The 23,559-nt window shown below is 39.8% G+C and overlaps 1 protein-coding gene across 1 annotated transcript; it reads left to right on the top strand.

The window, feature by feature from the left end:
* The first annotated feature begins 401 nt into the window (after positions 1-401).
* On the top strand, positions 402-14,179 carry LOC139124748 (olfactory receptor 10AG1-like). The gene is made up of 4 exons (XM_070690858.1): positions 402-554; positions 9,430-9,610; positions 10,459-10,621; positions 11,824-14,179. The coding sequence occupies exons 2-4, from the start codon at positions 9,463-9,465 to the stop codon at positions 12,926-12,928; spliced, it is 1,416 nt and encodes a 471-aa protein (XP_070546959.1). The 5' UTR covers positions 402-554; positions 9,430-9,462; the 3' UTR covers positions 12,929-14,179.
* The last annotated feature ends 9,380 nt before the right edge of the window (positions 14,180-23,559 follow it).

Here is a 23,559-nt window from a genome sequence, read left to right as displayed (position 1 = left end):
GTTGTCCGTCCACCAATCCGTCCGTCTATGCATCTATTCTCTATCTGTCCATCTATCTATCCTATCCACCCGTCAATCCATTAACATTGCTTTTCCTTCGCGAAATATACGATTGTCTCTTCTCTACAGATCTCTCAAAGTTGCATTATTAATTTTTGGTCAGGCGCGACATATCAGTTGTAAACAGCATCTACCCGGTGATAGCTTTTGTAATCAAAGGGTGCGCGAGGAGGCTTTGTTAACGATTTCAATTAGATAGTACACAATATTGCGATCCGCACGACGAACTTACATGGCTATTACGTAACACGTAAGGAAACCCCACACCTGCGCACTAAGTGTTTGATGTTGCTCGACCTCGCTTTGAAAGGATATATCAGCGCTCCATGCCGTGAGCCATTCGTTTCGTCTCCGTGTTTCCTGTCAAACTGGAGACAAAAGTTGCTGAGCAAAACAGTTCAAGCCCATATCACATTTACTACTTTTCAAGACGGTGGTAGTTCTAGAGAATGTGTTTGTGATTCACCCTCCGAACGAACCAACTCTTGGACTGGGTAAGTATTTTTTTGTGTTTCTTCAGCGCAATTAATCTATAATAGTGATTTACATCGCATCGTATGCTTCTTCTCTACGTTTTTGTTTTTTTCCCCGTGTTTATTTCTTTTTGAAATTTTAACTTCCAATGTTTATTTCTTTTTGAAATTTTAACTTCCCAATGCGCATTTGCTTAAATGTTAAATTTGCCATCACTGAGTTGAATATACTTCGACCTACGATTTACTTAGCGCAACTCTGTTCTTTGAACAATCCTGTTTTATTTTTCTGTCTGTTGTATTGACACGTTTCGTATTTGTGATGTTGTGCTTCACTTTGTCCGTAGCACAGATTGTGATGTTTGTTTTTTTTAGAAAATGACGATAATGAATTCCTACCACAATGCAGGCAAACATCTTTCGGGGTGTGTTTGAAAACTTTCAATGTTATACGATGAACAACCCTTTAACAATCCAAAAAAAATAGCCAAACAATATTAAAATTTGTGTACATTAAAAGGCCAGAGTCATGTAAAGATATGCAGTCTTTTTGGTTCTCCTATAATTTGTGATTTTCTTTCGGTCTCACTCTTTTCTTCAAAGTCAGTCTGCTATTGCTGTCACAGTCTCATGCAGTGTTTTATAGTTCATCCCGGTCTGCCTATCTGTCCGTCTCTCATATTCTTTTTCTACCCATGCTCTCTCTCTCTCTCTCTCTCTCTCTCTCTCTCTCTCTCTCTCTCTCTCTCTCTCTCTCTCTCTCTCTCTCTCTCTCTCTCTCTCTCTCTCTCTCTCTTCTGGCTGGCTAGCTGGTCATACATAATTGACTAAGTGACAAAAACGCATGAAATAAAATAAATTCCGAGGTAAATAGTTAAACCATTTTTACGTGCTCAAATATTTTTTCAAGATAGATGTAAAACAATTCAGTCCTTTTAATACAAATTTAGTCATATATAAATAGCTCTGCTCCACTTTCTCGCCGTACTCTTTTGCCTGTCTGATATGCCACCAACGCCACCACTATTAAGATTCTCACAATAAACATCAACGTTACCTTCCTCCCCGATACAGATACAGCAATCGTTCCTTTCATCCTGTTGCCAAGTTATGAAATTGTTTAATTCCAGAACCCATGTAAATGCAACGCTCAATTATATATGACCAACTACTTAGGGGCCGTGGATAATTAAAACACGAACACGGTAAACGCAACTTCTGTGTTAGGGGGAGGGGAGGGGGTTTGGCTGCATTTCGATTACCGTGCGCAAAAATCACACACTACAAGTTTTCCTATCGCAACATCTCGCTACACGTTTTGCTGTATCGCAAAATATTGCGCTACATTTTTGGCGTATATCAGGCAGGTACGGCACCGGCGCTACACCAGCATTCTTTTGACATAGATGTGAATCAGTGCACGAGTAAAATATCGTAATAATCATTTTGGATACACTGTTTCATTCATTCAGTTGGTTGCGTCATTGTTGAGTTGCCACTGAACAGAGATTGATTTAAAGGGGGTATGCGGGGCATAGACAGAATGAGGCTTGGTTGGATTTTCGCACTTCCAAACTTTCGTTTAGGGGAGGGGTTGAGGACAAACGCACTTGGTTTCGTTTACCGTGTGCAGGTTTTATTTATCCACGGCCCCTTATCCAAAGCCTTGCTGTTTTTTTTACTCACGGAGCGCCAATGAAAAAAATAACCATCACTTTCATTTTTTTTCAATGTAATTATATCGATCGTTTGACGCATAGGGCTTCGCAGCGATAAATCAGATATTGTCATGGTAGTTCAGAGTCACGTACTGCAATCTTATCTCCACATCTTGAAGTCTCAACCAGCCACAGAACCCGGCCGTGAGCCGTTGCGGCGCGTGTTATTCAAGTCAAAGGAATCTCGCGATAACCTTGTCAAAGAACGACAAAGGGACGAAATTCCAAAACTCTTTCATGTACACGATTCTGCATCAGACGGTTTTGACTCCAGAGGACGCAAATGTGACGACTGGCGGCCATAGCTGATGACATGAAAATCTACTCTTATTTGTAAGGTTGTCGCTACAGTAAAAGTCTTATCTACACATAATATATCTTTTTAAAATCATATTGAGCCCATGTAATATAAAAAAATGAAGGCCTCTGGCTGAAAAAAAATTCACCATGTCAAGGAAGCATCTAAACCTCCTGGTATATCCTTGTTTTTTTTTCGTTTAGATTTAAAGAAAAGAAGAGGAAGGGGAGGGGGAGGAGGGGAGAGAATGAAGTTATTAGTAAATAGGTGACTTGTGGTGTTTTCTTTTGCCTTCATGACCAGAATAGACTACATTACTTTCTCTCTCTCTCTCTCTCTCTCTCTCTCTCTCTCTCTCTCTCTCTCTCTCTCTCTCTCTCTCTCTCTCTCTCTTCAATATCTGCCAGTGGATAAACCATTCTTTCTTTGAAGAGGTGTTGTATACGTTGTGAGTTAAAATGCGATTGAGAATTTACTGAATTTTCTTGTCTATCTAACGTTCACATGTCTGCATGATCCAAAAGGCCATCCTTTGCGTTTTCTTAAAAAATAATATATATTTGCATATCTGACGAAAACAATAGTACGTAACCGAACGCATCTTTTAAATTAAGGTGTAAAAATATTGATATATCCTCCACGTGTGTGTACAAAGGCGAAATTTCAACGACCGGCATAGCCCCTAAATGATACTCGCTATAAGAGAGGCATTGGAGTTTCCGCCGCCTTGAAAAGAAAACTCGTAATAACCGCACAATACTATGGAATATTTAACCCTTTCACCCCCAGTTCCCTGTGTACAGGTCCAACTTTACCATAGAAAACAATGGATTTGGGTCAAACTATGGTGGTGAAAGGGTTAAAAACTAAGCCCTTCGGTGCAGGATTTAGGGCATGTAATATGCTGTAGTGAGTTCATAAAACACTTTCATCGAGAACTTTCTGCGAACAAAAGGGCAAGTGTGCGTTGAGCACCTAAGGCTGGCTATTATGACGGTTCAAAGCGTATAAGCAGGTCAATTTTTTTTCCAGTCCATATCAATCTTATTTCAGTATATGCTTTTCGACCTGTGTTTAATGTTAGATGTATCTACGGTGATGACGCGTTCTCTGGCCTTGCTGAACGGAAATGATTTCCATTTGAGTGTAAATATGCTAATGCAAAATTTTCGATTAAATTTGTTCCGTAGCCATTTTTTACAAGTTGACCAGTCTTTCGCATACTTTACTGTAGTATTTACTTTTTGGGGGCCATTGGCACGTGTACTATCCCCATGCATCTAAGTTTATTTTGTGATCCGATCAAAGATGGCCGATGATGCCTTTTGTTTGTAACTGTTTGACGTGTAACAAGACACCATTCCAACATGCCCTGATCAATTCGTTTTAAACTTAAAAGCCTGTGTTGGCACCAGATTGCCTCATCAGTAAATTTACCAACCAGATTTTCATTTCAACGGAAAACAAAAGGCTATCACACCTCCATAATCCTCTTACAGATTAGAACGAACGTAATCCCAGGGATCGCGAACAGTGCCTTTAAGAATTGTTCAAACACACAATGTATGAGACTATTACGTTCCGCCGATAGACTCGCAATTCCATAAAACCAACCTTGGGGCGCTTGACGTTTTGGTGATTGCGGCGATATTGCAAACTTCTTCCATAGTCTGCACTCTGTCACAATATTCAATCGAAAGTGGCGGTCCTCAATCCCTTGTTCTTGCAGTAGCTCTTGATGACCTTGGCTGTAAGAGTTTTGTCCCTTCTTTGTTTTTCTTTGAAAACCTTTTCGAGTTAATCAAGTTGATTACAAGTAAAAGCTTACAAACAACCACTGCCTTGAAGAATGGTACAGAGGCCGATGGCTGGCGATGGTCGCGTACTCATAGGGTGTAAACCATATGCGTTGTGTCGCCAAAAGGTGATGCGTCATCTGTTAGTATTAAAGAATAAACATCTGTTTTGGCATCGATAATCATAAATGTTTATAACTTTTATCCTCACCTGCATAACATTAAGTGACTTCATCTACAGACGTTTAATAAACTCAAGAAACTGCTATTTGAGTCACAAAAGTCTAAGGTCTATGGTTTCACAAAATTGAACAATCACGTGACACCATGTACAGTGGAACAGAGATATTGTCTATTGTATTATGGATATGCTGCAAACACACAAGCAAACGGTAATTATTTAGTATGGATTCATTTGCGCCATTAGGACTCAGTGCAACCTTTAAAATATAATACTGTGTTAATTACATTTTCACGGTCTTCTCTCGACGGTAAGCAGCCAACATTTCTCATTGTGTAATAAAATTTGATTTCATCGTGAAATTGTCAATGTTGTGTCTCTTTATTTCAGAGCACATCGCTCAAAGGTATCACTTTCGTGTAAAAATAACTTTAACATTGCTTCCTGACTAATATATCGGACTGTTTCCATTAACCCCTAGAGCGCTAAAGTCATTTTTTCGCCTTTATAAAATATAACCCTAGTCATGCCAAAATTTTGATACAAAATTGTACCCAATGAAATGTGATGTTCATTTGCTCCAAAATTATCAAAACGAATTCAGAAAAGTTCATAAAAATTGGTAAAATGTTGCAGTAAAATGTTGATGAGAAAAATTTGCTGAGAGGTTAAACGTGGTAATCATTGTAGTTTTGAAGGGACTTGCAGCATCACAGAATGCCTGCATCTGCTGTGCGACTCGAAGGGCGCAACTTGAACAACATCTCCTCAAACTACTTGACGTTGCATCTTTCCTGTGGGATCCGATTGCGCATCTGTCACTAAATAGTTTGTCTTTGTGTCTCAAGTTCATATATCCTCGGTCATCTCATTGTCAATGCGCTTAGCGTACAGAACAAGGTACTTCACCGTAACCTAGGACAGGTCCTAGACTACCGATAACATTATACTTGAACGTCTGTCAAGTTAACGCTGTGTGCCCGTAAAGTGGGTAGTATATCAAGATGATATCGACTCCTTTGACGTACAAGGTTTACACCACAACAAGAGGCATTCAAATGAGAGCAACATTTTGAGCTAAGGAACAAAAGTATTACTTAATGTGTGTCTATTGCTTAAAATTAGACCTCTTAGTTTATAGAATTATCCTATCTCCATCCGAAAACAGAGTTTGAAGTTAACACAGCATTGTCGCCATAAATACGGTAATTGTCAACTTACCTTAAGGCCGTTGAATTGCGCACCTGCTGTTACTTTCTCGATATATGTTGACTGGCTCTATGAGCAGATGCGCCACTGTCGTTGCTGCATCTTCAAAGCGATTACCATTTCCTGCGTCTGTTGAGCAAAGCAGTTCAAGTAGTTTTAGAGTCACTGTTTGTTATTTTACAGTGTCCGCTTGTACGTACATCGATGACATTAATCGAATCACGCGACTTCTTTCGACAAAATAGGGGGGAGAGAGAGAGAGAGAGAGAGAGAGAGAGAGAGAGAGAGAGAGAGAGAGAGAGATTAGTTCTGTTCCTTCTGTTTTGATAGTTTATCTTTCATTTCTATCGTTTTATGCGTTTCTTTTTCTGCTCCTTCCCATTGTCCTCTTTTGTAAGAGCTTTCCAAACCGCGAAATTTGTTTTTGTTCATGCATTGTTACATAGGCGCATAATAGACACATAGATACATAAATCAAACCTACCTACCTACCTAGCCCTGCGTACGATGCTGTGTGTTCCGCTACAGCTAATCGCCCCGCTCACCACAGCCCTGCAAAGACCCGTACGTAGGGTCGGTGACGTCAAATCCATTTTGGGACTTGACGTAAAAGGCCAAATTACTGCCGAAATTCAGCGTTCTTGGGCCCAAGTCGTATCCCTGCCTACCTCAGCTACTCGATCGCTTCCAAAAATGCCAGTCTTTTATTCACTTCTCGTAAATAACCGTCGATGTCGGCAACTCTCTCGCTAGCCCTGCGTACGATGCTGTGTGTTAGCTGTAGCGGCCAACACACAGCATCGGCTAGCAGGGCTAGCGAGAGAGTTGCCGACATCGACGGTTATTTACGAGAAGTGAATAAAAGACTGGCATTTTTGGAAGCGATCGAGTAGCTGAGGTAGACAGGGATACGACTTGGGCCCAAGAACGCTGAATTTCGGCAGTAATTTGGCTTTTTACGTCAAGTCCCAAAATGGATTTGAAGTCACCGACCCTACGTACGGGTCTTTGCAGGGCTGTGGTGAGCGGGGCGATTAGCTGTAGCGGCCAACACAGCATCGGCTAGCAGGGCTACCTACCTACCTACCTACAGTCGCACACGCACACATACACTTGTTGATACTGCAATACATAGAAATGAAAACAATGGCAGGTAGTTTGCAAGAGCAGAATGTAACATGACACAATCAGGACGAGAGGTTTATGAAATTATGAAATTCTTCCCTCTTAAAGGGACACATTCATCAGAACTGCGCTCAAAGGTTGTATGGGACCCATACGATCAATGTAAACACTTTATCCAAGGTACGATGGTGATTGATGACAGTTAAAATACGTCTGCCATATTGTACTTCATATTATTTAAATGTTGCAGCTATGATGATGAGGTGCATCTAGATATCGTGCACGAAATACATTTTTCGTAAACAAGAAACTCGCACAGGCGCGGTTCCGACGAGTGTTTTCCTTTAAAGATTTTGAATCGACTTGTTTTGTTTCCTTGAATTGGTGAACTCAGTCCCTGACGGTTTATACTAAAATATGAGACTCGGGTACGCGAGACAACCCATTATTTCACTTTCAGTTCTGTTACCAAGTGAAGGTCATTACAAATGAACATACATCATTTTAACTTGAAGATATCCCCAGTCGATAAAGTTTGGTCTTTTTGCTCTTTAGATAATTTCCTTGGGCAATCTGAATTTTAGTTCTCATATAAAGCAAAGGAAAGCCGCCAATGTTAAATACATTTTCCAAAGTGTAAATTTTGCTTCAGGTTATTTCGTTTATCAAATGCAAAACTGAAAAGTATACGGATAAGGTTTCATATGGATTTCAGCCTTAAAATTCATTTCAGATTGAGTTATAAATAAGGAGTGGTTCCACAGAAGGATTTCATTAAATGTGGCTTGTTATTTGTTATTTGCATGTTTTGGTCGTTTGTTTAGAAGGCAGAGGCCGCACTATTCGGCAGGCAACATCTAAATAAAAAACGGAAAAAAATCATGCATTGTGTCAAACTGTAATTACACATCCCGAGTGAAATTCACTAGTAGACATTAAACAACGTTTGATAACTCTGCTTCCGATAACCTTTCTCAGATCTTGCAGGCTTTCATCTTTTGTAACAAACACTGTTGTTGCTTATCAGAGAAATGGATATCTTTTCAGAACGTTTTGAATGATAAACATGCACTTAACATTGACCTTTTCTATTAAAATTCGCTACCACTGCTAACAGGCAAATATATCGGGTGTCGCCAGAAAAAAGTGTGAGTTGACGGATTGTAGTACATTTTGCGACAAATGACGCATAAGATTAGGATTTTGACAACATTCGTTTCTCTTTCTATAAAAAAGAGTAAGTTTTAAATGGAATACTGATAAATATTCATTGAAGTTGTGCATTTTTAGAAATCGACACTGGGTGGAGTTGAACTTTTCATAATCCCAAAATTTCGCACATTGTACTGTATTCAATACGGCGCGATAGAACTTTGTGAAAGGAAAGGGTTGTTATGGGATTAAATGAATGCTAGTGGCCGAGGGTGTCAAAATCTTAAACGTATCCACGTGTTCTCTGTGTTCATGGGTGAATTCGAAAGATAATATAGATATACCGATATTGTATTAGGATATCTGCAATCGTTTGTCTGGTCTAACGTGTGGATAGGAAGTAACGATGTGTTGGTCCGTGCATCGTTTGGGAAAAAGAAAGAATAGACTAAATAAAATGACTTTTTTTATACATTCGAGAAGAATTGCTGTATAACTCCATGTCTCAGGTGTCTGCGGTGTTACACAAAGCATGGTCGGTTTCCGGAGGTAAAGGTGTAATTTCCGCGACAACGATTTTCATTGCAACAACACTTGTCAACATGCCACCTATTATTCTGTAGTATTTTTGACCTTGCGGCAAAACATCTAATAGTTGTAGCTTAAAATCGACATATCACGGTAACATTCAAGAAGTGGTGTAGCCACAAACTGATGACGTCGTACCACAAACTCATGACGTCGAACCACAAACTGATGACGTCGAAGGTGTGTGTGGGCTTATGAAAATTAGGTCAAGGGTTATTTTCCTAAATGGGTAGAAAATCATTTGGGGGAAATAGTTATGATTGTGGGCCTAGAATATTACACATTCTCTGTGTCGACAATTTTCAATTTTCAATTTTTTAACCTAAACACCTAGCTCTCGCTGTACTTCACCCAACACAAAACTAAACAGTCGGAGATCTTGACAGAAAAGTTCATTTCATTTTCACTTTGTTATTTGGTAAGCGTTGCAGCCACTGGGTGTCAGTGTACTGTGTACGGCGTTTGTGACGTCATCAGTTTGTGTTTATACTACTTCTTGAATGCTACCCATGCAGCTGTTTTAACTCCTGTAGAGTGAATGAGATTTTCATCTATCTTCGAGGAAATCTCAAATTTAATTTTCCTAGTGGAGTTAACTCAGGGTGAACAAACCATCCTGAATTCCAAATGTCCGTAAATAAATATAACCTAATTGTTTGCCAGAGAAAAATAAATTTAGTCAAAAATGGGCGTTATTCGTAAAAATTATATTGCATAAAGCACAAAAAGTGTTGTATAAAGAAGGCGTTAAGCCCTGTATTAAATTTCTAAAATTTAAAAATAATATTCAAAACATCTAAATTTCTCTAATTTTATTTTATATGCCAAGTACGATTAGATACTTTACAACCCAGAGGTAGTCATGGTGCTTGAATTTTGCACGTCGAAGAGGGCGCTGGTCTTTTACCTGCTGTGTTGGAACTGTCTGCATGGAGGACCAGACGTTGTGATGGGCAACACATTTACACCTACTGTGATGAAGACTCCAACTGTCGTCCCGAAGACACATGGTGAGACATTTTTTTCAATAGCAATGTCTAAAAAGACCACAGCTGCGTTGTACACAGGTTTTGAAGAGATAAAAAGCAATTGTCATACCGTGAAGTAATTGCATACGCTGTTGGTGTGGCTAATGCGGCTTTCATAACCCGGACATGGGACATAGCCATCAGAAAGTTATCGGCGAGGTTTCTTAAACAAAAAGTCACGGCATTCAATCTATAATGAGGCTGTTTTACTCTACATGGTTTGTATTGGCTAGCTTCTCAGTCGTAAGGACATCGTTTTGGACCAGTTGAAGAACACTAGAAAATTGCAAATCTTGTTTGATCTATTACAAGCGAAATCTCCGAGTCAGTGGAGAAATGAAACAACAACAGAAAAAAAAATTGCACGAAACATTAACACAATGTGACGATGAGGCAAGTTCGGGTTCAACCGTGAAGAACGTGACCAGTAAAGTAGAACAGACTCCATTGATACTTTTTCTGACTCTCATCATAACACTGGGACAATGATAATGATCCAAATACCCAGTGCATAGAAATCCAACGTACAGGTTCTATAAAGTGTATTCTGTGTACATATCTGTCTACATATTAGTGCATGAACACTCGCGTGAAAAAAGTTGAGAGAGAGAGAGAGAGAGAGAGAGAGAGAGAGAGAGAGAGAGAGAGAGAGAGAGAGAGAGAGAGAGAGAGAGAGAGAGAGAGAGAGAGAGAGAGAGAGATGTGGAGGGAGGAGGTAATCTAACTGACTAGACGGTCAATGAGATTAGACTGAGAACGATATACAACCTAGTGTACTAATGCTCATCAGAACAGCAGCAAGTGAAATGTTACTTCAACTTATTCCACAGGGCATCTCATTTCCAGCACAATATCAACAACATTTACAAACTCAAAACCTTTTGTGCCGAACGGGAATAGCGCTGACGAACAGAACGTGGCGACAAGCAGCACTGCGCCGCAGCCAATGGTCACCAATGGCGCTATCACCGATGACAACATAGTCACAAAAGTGTAAGTTTTCTCATTTTGTTGACAGAGATATTGCAGAGTTGGAATTTCTATGCTAACAAAGCTTCTCAAAATAGACTCCATTTACTGACGAACGGAGCTTGTCTTCAGGGTGTTGCCTCGAACGACCTAATTAACCGGTCGTGTTCTTACTCTTCGAACAAAAGGATTACTATGGCGAGTGTGTATACTGTTACAACAGGGTTTTTTAAAAATAAAGAATCTGCTTCTGTTGTTTGGCCTTAATGTAGAACGCGCCTCGGGGACAGATATTCGGACTCTCAAAAATACTTGTTTGGTCAACCACTTTCGGAAGTTAATTTTGAAGCCTGTAAAATAAATAAAGCTTGTACCGACATATTTTTGTGAAAATTTTAAATTTACTTCTATCCACTGAGAAAGCACATGTATGGCAGCCATTTTAAATTTCAAGTGTCAGTAAGTAATTTGTAACTTTGTTTTTCTAGCAAACAAGCTTTTGCACCGGCGGTGTTCTCTTATTTGTATTCTTCGAAGTTGATTTCGAGAGGGAACGGTTTAAAGTTTTTGTAAGGAAAGGCTGAGTAAAAATCTTTCAATTTCGAGGCACAAGCCCCTTTTGGGGCCAGATATTAGATAAAGTAAGTGTCTTATTGTAGAAATTTGTTCTGTGAAGGATGAAGTCAGTTATGAACTGACGTGTGCCGCTGAGGATAAATTGTAATCAAAGTGTAAGATGAACCTCATGCGATGTATATCTGAAAATGTCTGAAAAAACTAATTTTCCCATCATTTTTCCTGCCCAATCTCTTCTATGTACGTGATTATAAAGAAGTGACAATATACGCCCTTTCTAGTGGTCCCAAATTGCAACTGTTTTACATCAGACATATGAAGAAAATTATTTGTTTGTTAACTCTGGATTTTTGAAAAAACCTACCAGTCAATCAAGGAAAAAAACAAACAAAGGCAAAAACACAAGGGTATTAACATAAACTCTTTTTACTGTAGTTAGTTTCTTTTGATAAAATAACACTTTCATTTGTAATTATTGTTAACATTTTGTTTGTTTTCTTGAAAGCCTGTAAACCTACTAGCACGGTGGACGGCAAAAAAAGAATTTTATGTAAAGCGAAAGCTTGTCCACTGAGGGTGTTTTCCATGACCCGTTGAAGCAACCGACCTGATCATTGCCTTACCCACTTCCGTTTTGTTTCTTTTCACAGGACTGAAAATCAAAAAGACCACGGATTTGCCAACATAGACTGTGCCGCTGATAACGCAACTCTAGGCGCGTGTAAAAATACTAGTCGCTCGCTCTTCGGCCCCGGCCCTCCCCCAGGACCTCTCGACCTCCCCTTCGACATCTTTATGCACGGAACAATCTTGGCCTCCCTCGCCGCGGTGGCATTGGCGCTCAACCTCCTCTTTGTGATGTTCTATTTCTCTCAGCCCACGCTCAAGACTTTGATGAATAATTTGATCGTAGTGATGACCATGATCGAGTCAGTATATCTCTCGGTGGAGATCGCGATTCAGTCGTGCGTGGTGATCACCCGCCAACCGCCACCAATCCCGATGTTTCTGACCCACACGGTGTGTCGTGACTGTCTCACCGCTCTGTCGTGCCTTCTCATTATAGCGCTAACCACCGAGAGATACATAGCCATCTGTAAACCACTGTATCACAAAGTCGGCCATTCGTTCACGCGCACTTTCTCGCTCTCTTTCGGTGCTCCCGCCGCGCTTTTTGTCATCGTCCGGGCCACACTGAGCATCATCGAGGGTCACGATGAATCGCTGATCGGTCGGCCGGAAAGCACGCCCTCTATGGTCTTCTCCGTTTCAACTATCGCGACCATACAGATGGTCGGTTTGATGGTCGTGCCAACTTTGTACCTGTTGATTCTACGAAAGATTATCGAGTCAAACAAGAAAATGAAACCGTCTTCTCAATCGACGAAGAGAGGGCAGATCGCAGCACTCTGCTTTGGCGTTTCAGTGATCTCTTTTCTGACGTATGCGCCGGAAGCTGCAGTTGATCTAGCCTTTTTCATTCAGATGGTAAGCGGCTCTTTCATGTTATCCGCCGTGACAGACACAGCGCACTACGTCCGCCTGGCCGTGATCTACAACAAAATCATCATGATTACTTTGAACAAGATAGTGTATAATATGGGCAGTCAGGATTGCCGCCGCACGCTGAGGGCGCTGTTGTGTGGCCACAAGGGACTCGGCGGTTCCTCGGAAACGGGCCCTCTGCAGACTTCGACTCGCAGCGAAGTCCACAAACCCGAAGGTATCGAGAACCACCTCGTCGATCAAATATGAGACTTCTCATGACCAACATGTGGTATTATTTCGACAAATATGCTAGCCAAAATGCATTTCTGGCTCCTTTTTTTACGAATAAAGCCAAAATATTTCTTTCGTTAAAACACGGCACATGGGTGGCTTCTTTCACCAAATAGCGTGGGAAATGCAAATTTATCATCGGCCAATTCATAAGTTTGCACTCCGCTAGTTAGGACTGTAACCAACGATCGATATATAATTATGTTTGCACGTGTAGAGACTGATCGCCGGTCTGTATTTCATTTTGAAGGTAGTGCGCCCTGCAGGGACATATTCAGATTGGTTTACAATACAGTTTCGGTTTACCGCTTGCTGTAGCTCATTTTGGTGCTCAATGCGTAAATAAAATTTATTTCGCTGGCTTACTTTTGTGAAAAAAATCCGTTTCCGCACAGACGGATGGTGGTGAATTTCAAGTGCCGGGAAATTTGTGCAATTTGTTTGTGTAGTACCACGTTTAGCATGATGACCCCGAATTTGTATTCTTGATTCGCAATGTTGGACTTTAAATTTCAAGGAGCGTGCTACCTTAAGTTTACCCAGACTGTGTTCCAATCTTCATTTGTGAACTAGTAATTAATCTATAGAATATCTGAGTAACGTATTAGCACCTGTATCCAATCAAGAGGCAAGTTCAAGGCACATTTCATATTAAAATGAGCAGATCACCTGGTGGATAGTGGAACGAAGATACGCACACGTACGCGTTAGGCATTATTTTAGGAAGAAGATAAAACTTCTCAGACTATAGGGTAAAGAACGACACACAGACACACGCAAGGCATCTACGCTGAGGTTCGAAATCGAATCCGACAGAGATAATTCGAATAAGTTTCTCTATCGCGAAAATAGAGAAAACCCTAAATAAAATCTTTTGGTGGTTATCTGGGAAGAGATCACTGCAGTGGTGCATAGCTATAGAAGTTAAACCTATAAGGTATTTTCAACCTGGGAATTATCTATTCGATGACTCGACGTTTCGTTTCGGACTGTCGGTATAAGTCTCGACGAAAATGTTGGTGACAACATGTTCATAGTATACCGACCACAATGTCCCTCAACATAAATTGCTGGATTAGCGAAAATATGACAGACACATTGTTTCCCAATCATGAAAGCGCCTCGTTGAAATTGAAATGCAAACCAGGAGAAAATATTATCAGGCATTATATGCGCCAAGGTTCTTTACAGACGACCCCTAGATCAGCGCGTTTAGATGTGGGCTGACGGTTTACTAGGAGTGAAGCGGAAAATTCCGAGACATCAACGTCAACTACTTTTACATGGTACTAGACTACGGAGTCGTTAGGGTTAGGATAAGGACCAGAGTTCAAAACTAGAAGTCGAGACGAAGGAAAACCTTTTAAATCGTATCCATAGGTTTCTTCAAGCCTGAGCAGACGACAGCAAATTTTACCACTTTTTTGAGAGAGTATGTCTTTGTGATTGTACTTGTGTATTACTTGGCGTATGCAGTAGTATACCGTTCACAGGGCAAGTTCTGCTTAGATTTTGTATTTGGCAATGGTGCATTTTGATATACATCTGCTAATAAGTTCTTTCTGCCAACTTTATATTTACAAGAGTAGAGGGAAGGATATTTGTTTTAAATGGTAAATCGCACACGCGGAAAGATGTAGTCCGTCGCCCCAACAGTTTTGGAGTGATACGTCAGTCTTACGTTACACTGCCAAAAAGAATACAAAATTGTTTTCTCTTTACTGTGATATCGATTTACAAATTAATAATCTATAGACAGGCACTTTACAAAGTTATGTATTGTATTATTAATACCTGTGATTTTTTGTCAACCAAATTACTCTGAAAATTTTGCAAAGGCGACCGCTGGAATTTAGTATAAGTAATAAGAATATAAGCCACATTTCTGGAAGCATCTATTACATGCCTCGATGTGAATGCACATCATTGCATTGATTTGGCCGGGATAGAAACAACCGGGCGTGTGAACGATGTACGGACCGGTTACCATAGTTACCCGGTCCAGTGAAGCCCTTCGACGCTTAACGCTAGATGTAAAATATCCATACGCGCACTAATTTTTTGACTTTCGTTAAAATCTGTTTGATGCTTGTCGATAATGATAAAATTGTTTGAGAATGCCCTGCATGTAACTAAATGTCATATATCGTGTGACGAGGCATGTAATAAAAATTAGTGTATGGATATTGTGAGATATGAAAGAGTTAAGAAAATTTGAATTTTGTCATGGGTATAATTTGTGTCCTTTGCAGTCCGCAACGTGAGAGTAGCCGATTAGGTGGAATGCGGCTCGGAAACAGATATTATACTTTTCTGGTCTACCGTGTATGTGTTCTCGTTTAAGGGTTTGTTAAAATCGAAAGCTCAGTTTTTTCCCATATGAAGTCAATATGGGATGGTGGCCATTTTGAATTTCATATGTCGGTAAATATAGGACAAGTTGCTTCTAAAGTATTAAACTATTGCGATGTTACCCTTGATTTCTACCATTGATTTTGAAATGGAAAGGTTTAAAGTGGAGCAAAGTGTTAACAAATAAGAATATCTTTCCAATTCGAGGCGTCTACTATCTTAAAAAGTCTCTGTGGCTCGAACAGATAAATTATATAACCTACGCAAAGAAATTGAGACGATTAAAGTTTATTGATGCAAATAATGGACTCAGATATGTTTACCTCAACTGGGATTTTGTATATCGCATATGGAATTTTATAAAAGTTTTTATAATGAAAAATGATAATTATTAAGCGGATGTATTTATTATCGGATACATTAGAAAATCAAATAAAAAAGAATGATTTTATGTGAAGAAAGTCTCATATGACAGGTAATTTTGCAATCCTTAAAGATTATTTGTTGTATTTAAATGGCAAAGTGTAATAAATTGTTGAATTTGAATTTTGTCAATTATTAAAACTCGGAAATAAATGTTGTTATTATTACTATTACGTTCCCCTTTGCATCTGTAACGAATTGTGGCGACGACGACGACGACGACGACGACGATGACGAAGACGACGACGATGATGATGATGATGATAAGGGTGATGATGACGAGTCTTTTGGACAAGTGTTGTTTTCTTGTCACATTCCTTCTTGCTGTTTCTGTAGTTACGTAGCTGCTGTCGTAACGTTCTGTTGCACTTCATAGTATTTCTCTAAATAAATGCATCCATAAATGTGTGTTTATGAATAGGATAATATTAATTAACAAAGTTAAAAGTTAAAATCAACCTGCAGGGCTCGAAATTAACTTTTTGTCCTGGTAGTCCACTTGGGCTACCATTTTCTGAAGTCGGTAGTCCAGTGACAATGGCTGGTAGTCCATGCATATTTTAGTTTAGGGATATTGTTTTTCATTAACCAGACAAGAAAAAGCAATTTTTCAAGATTCTGCCCATGAAGTGAATTTTCTAGTCATTTGATGTGGATACTTACACACCTAGTACCAAATGGAAACAGGTATAAGCCCCCCCCCCCCAAAAAAAAATGTTTCTGGCACTTAACAGTGATGCAAAGTGACGCGGTTTTCTTTTTTCCTTTTTTTCCTTAACAATGCTGGTCTAGCACTATTGATGCAACAGTTATTGTCTTTTATCACTGGCTGCATAATACATCGTTTTCTGTTTAGCATTTTTGGACATGCAAACAGGGATATCAAGGATAGCTGTATTGATTAGTATGTAACCCAATAAAAATGCCATGACGCGCAGGTTCTGAAATGACGCACGCTGTGACCAGAAACGGTCTTTTTTAGCGTAATGGACAACAGTGATACTAAAAAATTTAGTGATCTATTGGCAACTTGTTTCATCCTCAGACAACGACCACGACCTTCGAAGCACTCGTGACTTGACATACTGTAGCAGTGCTAAAAATAGGCCATGGACTCTCTGTAGGGAGGAGGCATATTGCCCGTGATTGATACATTATGATCAAAATGCAATGAAAATGCGTTTTCATTAACCATCACTTCCAATGCCTGTCATTCAAGTACGTCAGTTCAGATATTGGACATTGCACGCCAAGTACTGACTGAATTTTATGTCCCGGTCTTTGGTAGTCCGTGTGGGCTACCATTTCATGGACTTTGGTAGCCCCAGGGAAAAGATGGTAGTCTGTGGACGCGGGACTACCGCTAATTTCGAGCCCTGACCTGGAACTAAAAAAATCAAACGGTAAACATTGCTAATTGAAATGGTTTTTTACATGTTTGTCATTGGCTACTCTATATTTGATATACAGTTCACTTATTTCTTGTCTGGACTCTTATTATCAACAAAGCATTCGCATTGGTGTCAAATGTACGCTTATATCTAGAGGTAGCTAGGAAACTGTACTCAGATGTGAAAACTATAGCGATGACAACCTCAATTGTAACACACCTCATCCGCAGTCTGTATTCTAATTCGCCAATTAATAGTCACGTGGGATGCATTCTTTTTTGTGCTGATCCACGTAAACGACGTCATCAGGCATCATTTGTTGGAACTGTTGCCTGCCAGGCATCAGTTCCGAAAAATGATGCCCGCTGACGTCAAAAACGACATTGACGCGAACGCGGACCGGAATGTAAACTAAGATGTCGTCTGCGGCCAATCGAAGCGATAGTCGAGAAATTTCTTGGTTTATCCTACTTTCTGAAGAAGAATTGAATGCTTTGGTTTCCAACAAGGATCGATACGGACAAAAACTATGTATAGTTAATTGCAAGGAGTAGGTGTGCTGTTACAGTTGTAATCACCACACTTATGGTCAGGAACTTTTAAACATCACGAGGCCGAAGGCCGAGTGATGTTTACAAGTTCTTGACCATAAGTGTGATGTTTAGAACTGAAACAGCTCACCTACGAGGAGCGATTAACGACTTATATACATACCACGAAACACAGGCCAATCTTCTCTAAAATTTGAAAATTACTGTCAATAAATCGTCTACTTTTGATTTGAATACCCACAATGGAATGGAGTGACCCATTGTACGTCGAAAGGTTCACAGAGGTCATTATGCACCTGGCATGCGAGTTTGGGAAAATGACCTATCCCAGACAAGTAGTCTGGTCAACTGCAAATCTGCATTTGAATAGGGGCTACAGAGTGGTATAATGCACCTGTGTAGAAGAAGCTATTTTAGTCTGATTGGTTAAATAAAATGGCTTGCCTTACTCTATCTTGTTGGCTATTGGCTAGCGAGAAGGAATTCAATCTGTAGATGCATGTGATTGCCTCGTGGATGCATCAGGCTTTCAATACCATTTTCGTGTTTTCGACTGGTCAAGATGGACCTTGTCAACTTGTCTGATCTGATGACCCAAGAGACTTCCTAGAGTTCCATGGACGGCCATGTAAAAACAACCAAAGTGGATTTTACACGGGCAAACTGCCCTATAAGAGCAGCCGCTACTACGGAGCGCATAAAATCCACGATGTGTACTTCAACTTATAAAAAAAGTACTTGGCGATGATAACACCGGACGGGATTGTACTATCGATGACCCTTGCCAAGGGATAATCAAGTTCTCCTGCCAGAAAATATACGTCTTTACACAAAGCAAATGTGCAAGATGGCTTGGCCAGACTGCCAGCACACTGGATATTCTGGCAAGGTAATTTATTCTTTTACTAAAATATTTATACACAAAACGAATTCTGTAAAGTTATAAAATTAAATTCATTGACCAAAACAATTTGTTGTGTGTGCGGCAGTATCACAGTTGTGTGTGCAGTATCACAGAATTTCTTTAAACTATTCCACAAACGTTACAAAAAGGCTGTACTTATTTCCATGATATTTGTCACATGTGTCTTGTGTTTGATAATTTCAGGTGAATGCGGCAACATCTCTGTACTACCAGGGATTCGATGAGCAGCTTATCAAAGAACAAACAGGTCATAGATCAGATGACGGTTTACGCGCCTCAAATGTATGTCTACTGCACAACAAAAGCATGTGTCGAATATATTACTACCACCTCCATCTAGTGTTAAATCAGAGGAATCTGTAAGTAAACCAGTTTCTCAAGTTACGACAAAACAATGTAACAAAGCAAGACAAGATTGGTCCAACCAAAGAAGACGCCGAATCTAAAGATGGACAGTCTTCATCAACAAATCATGTTGCTTATTTCTTACATTGAGCATGGTCCAAAGAAAGTTAAAATTGAATTATAAAATGTGATGCTGTAACATATCAGTTGAACAAATTGTCTTCATTTGTTATTGAATGTGTGTGAATGCTTTAGAAATCTCGACTTGACCTATTGTTCTCTTGCAAATTAGTAATCAGTCATACTTTTTTTCATATTTAAATAAGTAATCACTACACTTTATTGATATGATAATGATTTTCTTTCATTAAAGTGTGGTGATTACTTATTTACATATGAATAAAAGTATGACTGATTACTTATTTTGCATAAGAACAATAGGTGTCAGTCGTGTTTTCAGGGATAAATGGATGGCAAGAACAATAGGTCACATGACCTGGAGTGGTATAAATAATCAACGGTGCATTGAACGTTTTGCAGATTCTTTTGGGAAAAACTCTTTCTACTGAACCACTACAACATATTATATCGTAGGCCTACATGCAACACGTTTTGTGTATAGTACGTTCTTATGCATGGCTACGGATGAGGTGTGTTACAAAACACATATGACTGGCCATGGGGGCAACAGCATACGTCTTTAACCCCTCGGGCCTGTGGAGTCACCCCCCAAAACAGACTGTTTCCCTCGGCCTACGGCCTCGGGAAACAGTCTGTTTTTGGGGTGACTCACAGTCCCTCGGGGTACAGACGTATGCTGTTGCCCTCATGACCAGTCAATATGTGTATACTGTAGTTTATGGCAATTTTCTCGAAGATGTGACAATACTCCTGTGGCGGACAACCGGAAGTTCAGTCGTCGATCCAATAGTTTAGATATGTTTGACTAGACAGGCTACGGTAAATATTTACAGGCTTTACAGGCTGCGGCAAATATTTTACTTCATTTCTGCAAATTTAAGGTGATTACCAATTGAATAACATATCGCTTTCGAGTGAGGTTTTCTCTTAAGTTAGTATGCGGCTCGAAATTGAAAGACTGAAACTTTTGCTCAAGCTTTCCTCAAGGAATCTTTCAATCATTCTCTTTCCAAATCAAGAATAAAAATCGGGGATCACCGTGCAAATTTTGGCACTAGAGAAACAAATTATGCAAGATTTCCTGACATTTGAAATTCAAAATGGCCGCCATCCTGTATTAACTCTATGGAGAAAATAAAATTTTCGACTTTCGAAAAACGAAGACGGTAGAAAGCTTTCATGCACCAAGAGCTTTAAAATGAACTCCCACAAGTGGTATAAAAGAAAAAAATTGTAAAAGTTTGAGAGTCCGAATATCTCCTCCGGAGGCACGATCTACCTTACTAAGCTCTGCAAGGTATTTTCATCTATCTTGTGTTGTATTGTATCATGCGTTGTCCGTATTTTGGTGTTTTAATGGCCGGTCCTGATTTTAAAGACAAATTTCCATGTTATATGGACAATAAAGTATGTCTTATCTAATCGTTGACTAGTCTTTGATATTTTCATTTTCTGCAGCTTGGAAAGCTTTGTTTCCATTTTTCATTTGAACAGTTAGGCGGCGTAGCACATTCATTGGCAAATCTTGGTATAATCCGATGTTAAAGGTATACTGTCACCTGTTCCAGTTTGCCACAGTTACCATGGAAAGAGAAAATCTAACCAATCACAGATTTTAAGTGGGTTGCAGTGGCCGCTTTTTAAAAATAGCGCCCTCACATGGGCATTTCAAATACCAAGGAACGCCCCTTTTATCAATCAATCAATCAAAAAGCATTTATATACCGTAGCTCCAAAATTTATCAAGGGGTAATGTTCTAAGGCGCTGAACAAGAACACAAAAATCAAAAAGCTCTCTTAGAGAAATGCGATTTCAAGCCCTTTTCAAAGGTGATCAAAGTAGGCGACTGGCGAAGTTCCAACGGAAGACTGTTCCACAAATCGGGAGCACATCTTGAGAAGGAGCGTTTTCCATACGTTTGCAGGTTACATCGTGGCACATGAAGATTTCTTCATTTGATCGAAGTAAGCGAGGTGAAGGTTTGATGTGAAGAAGATCTGATAAATACACAGGAGCAGTGCCATTTAATGCCTTGTATGTAATCAGAAGAATTTTGTAATCCTGTATTGTACTGGTAACCAATGAAGTTCCTTAAGTGTAGAGGTGATGTTGTCAGATTTCCTTATCCTTGACACAATCCTTGCTGCAGTATTTTGGGCATGTTGGAGTGGCTTGATGTCCTTGGAAGGTCATTTTACGTATATGAGCATATTTAGATTACAGTTGACAGTATACCTTTAACCAACGCCTCTAACTTAACCCCTCAGTGTGACAACGTCGTTTTCTTATTTCGTCATAATAGTTTCATTCAAAAAGTGAAAGTTTTAGTTCCACCCAAAGGTTCTCGTAGCTATTTGACAGTGAAGATTTTCCACGTTACCCATTACGAAAACTCACGCTAAACTGACTGCTATTATTATTGCAACCATTATATGGCAGAATAAAATACAGCTAATCTTATTGTTTATGCAAATTTTCAAACTAAACATTTGGCTTTCCCAAATGTTGTCGTTTACCTAGAGTTGACTTACCATGATAAAAAACGAATTTATCATATACCTACATTCACGTGCCTGTGTAAAGCTATGGGAGAAAGCGCCCTCAGATCCGTGCATTTTTTTACGTATCACGCCCCGGCCCGGTGCCCAAATATGGGCAATCGCGTGCATTTCTGAACTATTTCGATTCTGGTTACTACGCGCGTTGCTATCTGCAAACGTTCCATTCGTACACAAAGCCAGCGCGAGATTAGGAAAACGTCTGCTCACTCAGATCGTAGTTGCGCGTGGCGACAGTGGGGCCCGTGCAGGTGACATCGGCTTTTATTTCTAAATTCTAGTGAAATCCTGTGTATACTAAGTGCGTGCTGTTCAGTAAAAATTACCAGAAACTGACAACACGCTTTTGTCCTCCATACACCCGATTTCAGCCTTGATCTCTGTTGGTCACGTACAGTACGGATGTTGCTTTGCGCGTTCTAGAATTCTGCAGGTAAACAAATGACGTCATTATGTATGTCAATCCATGACGGGAAGTGGCCATCCCTTTTCTGGAAAAAAAGACACAAGTGGCAGTGAATTCATTGTTATCGCACGCATTTTTATCTGAATATCATGTAAACTACATATTTATCATTCAACGAGGTATGTGATAAAACTTTTGCGGCCCTGATACGGGTTTTGCGAACCTTGATCGTACGGCGTATTGGCCCTTACGCTCGGGCCCTTCCGCCGTACGACCTCGGGCCGCAAAAGCCGTATCAGGGCCGTAAAGATTAGTATCATAAGCGGTTTGAATGATTTTGCCCGTATTACGTCATTATTTTGAAAGAAGAAAAGGAATTATATTTTGCAAATAAGAGTACTGGAAAAAAAGACATGGATGTTTTATTCTTGCTACGGTGATGTAAGCCGATATTGACGCTCGTGTATAACCGTGCCATGTACCCTTTTGAATGGTTCTACTCCGGAATAAAAAGGACGCGATGCGTACGCCGTTCTACGTACTCAGAACGCCCAAATAATCACGTGATGCCGGTACAAACAAACCCACATGTGTACTGAACGCGTATGGAAATACACGTACGTCTGTGCGCGTTTGCGCACATGGCTTTGTTTGTACCGTGGTCGATTCGAATTCCGGGTTTGGCCTATTTCCGACTACATAAGCTGACAAAAAGTGTCATTTTCAAAACGAAAAATATAACACAAAAAAACACCGTTCAAACTGGACTTGAAGAAAGATAAAACAAAAATCGGAATTCTTGGCTATCGTGAGCTTTAACGACCCTATGATTGGTACAAAAATATCGATCTCGTCAGAAAATAAATAGATAAATAGGCTAAATAAATAAATGAATGAATAAATAAATAAATAAATAAATAAATACATAAACCATACGTAGAATAGGATAAACACAAAAACACTCTAGAAACGATTATGTTTACCTCAACTTGTCAGTTTGGTAATTTACTTTCTGTAAATTATGGGGAACATAAACTTATGTGTCCGTTCAAAACTCTTTATAGTTTGCCTTAATTTCACTTTACTTTTTCATTGATATTTTATTTATCAATTCTCTGTGTAAATTGTTTGATAATTTTATTGCAAAGTATATTGACCTTTCACTTGCCTGTGAATTAAACACGTTTGATTTGCGATGTGATAAATTGGGGTTGCCTTACGTTTAGCTGTGATATCGCAGCGGTACTTACTTGTGGCGTCTATCGAACGCGCTCGGGTCAAGGGTCACCGCCACTGTGGAGGAGCGCTTGAAAGACGCCACAAGTAAAAGTACCGCTGCGATATCACAGCCAACAAACAGTTACGAGCAGTTTCATGAATGTATTGCACTCCCTCAACCAGCAGTCCATAAAACGGAAGTTCTTTCGTTTTTAAGGACCACCTGTGAATGTCCTTTGTGTTCACATTTGCAGGATGACATCACCGTGCGTGGTATAGGCCTATTTACATGACAA

Source organism: Ptychodera flava (assembly GCF_041260155.1).
Source record: "Ptychodera flava strain L36383 chromosome 23 unlocalized genomic scaffold, AS_Pfla_20210202 Scaffold_24__1_contigs__length_23054250_pilon, whole genome shotgun sequence".
Lineage (NCBI taxonomy): Eukaryota > Metazoa > Hemichordata > Enteropneusta > Ptychoderidae > Ptychodera > Ptychodera flava.
The sequence above is the reverse complement of the archived record's forward strand: the minus strand, read 5'-3'. Positions and strand labels throughout refer to the sequence as shown.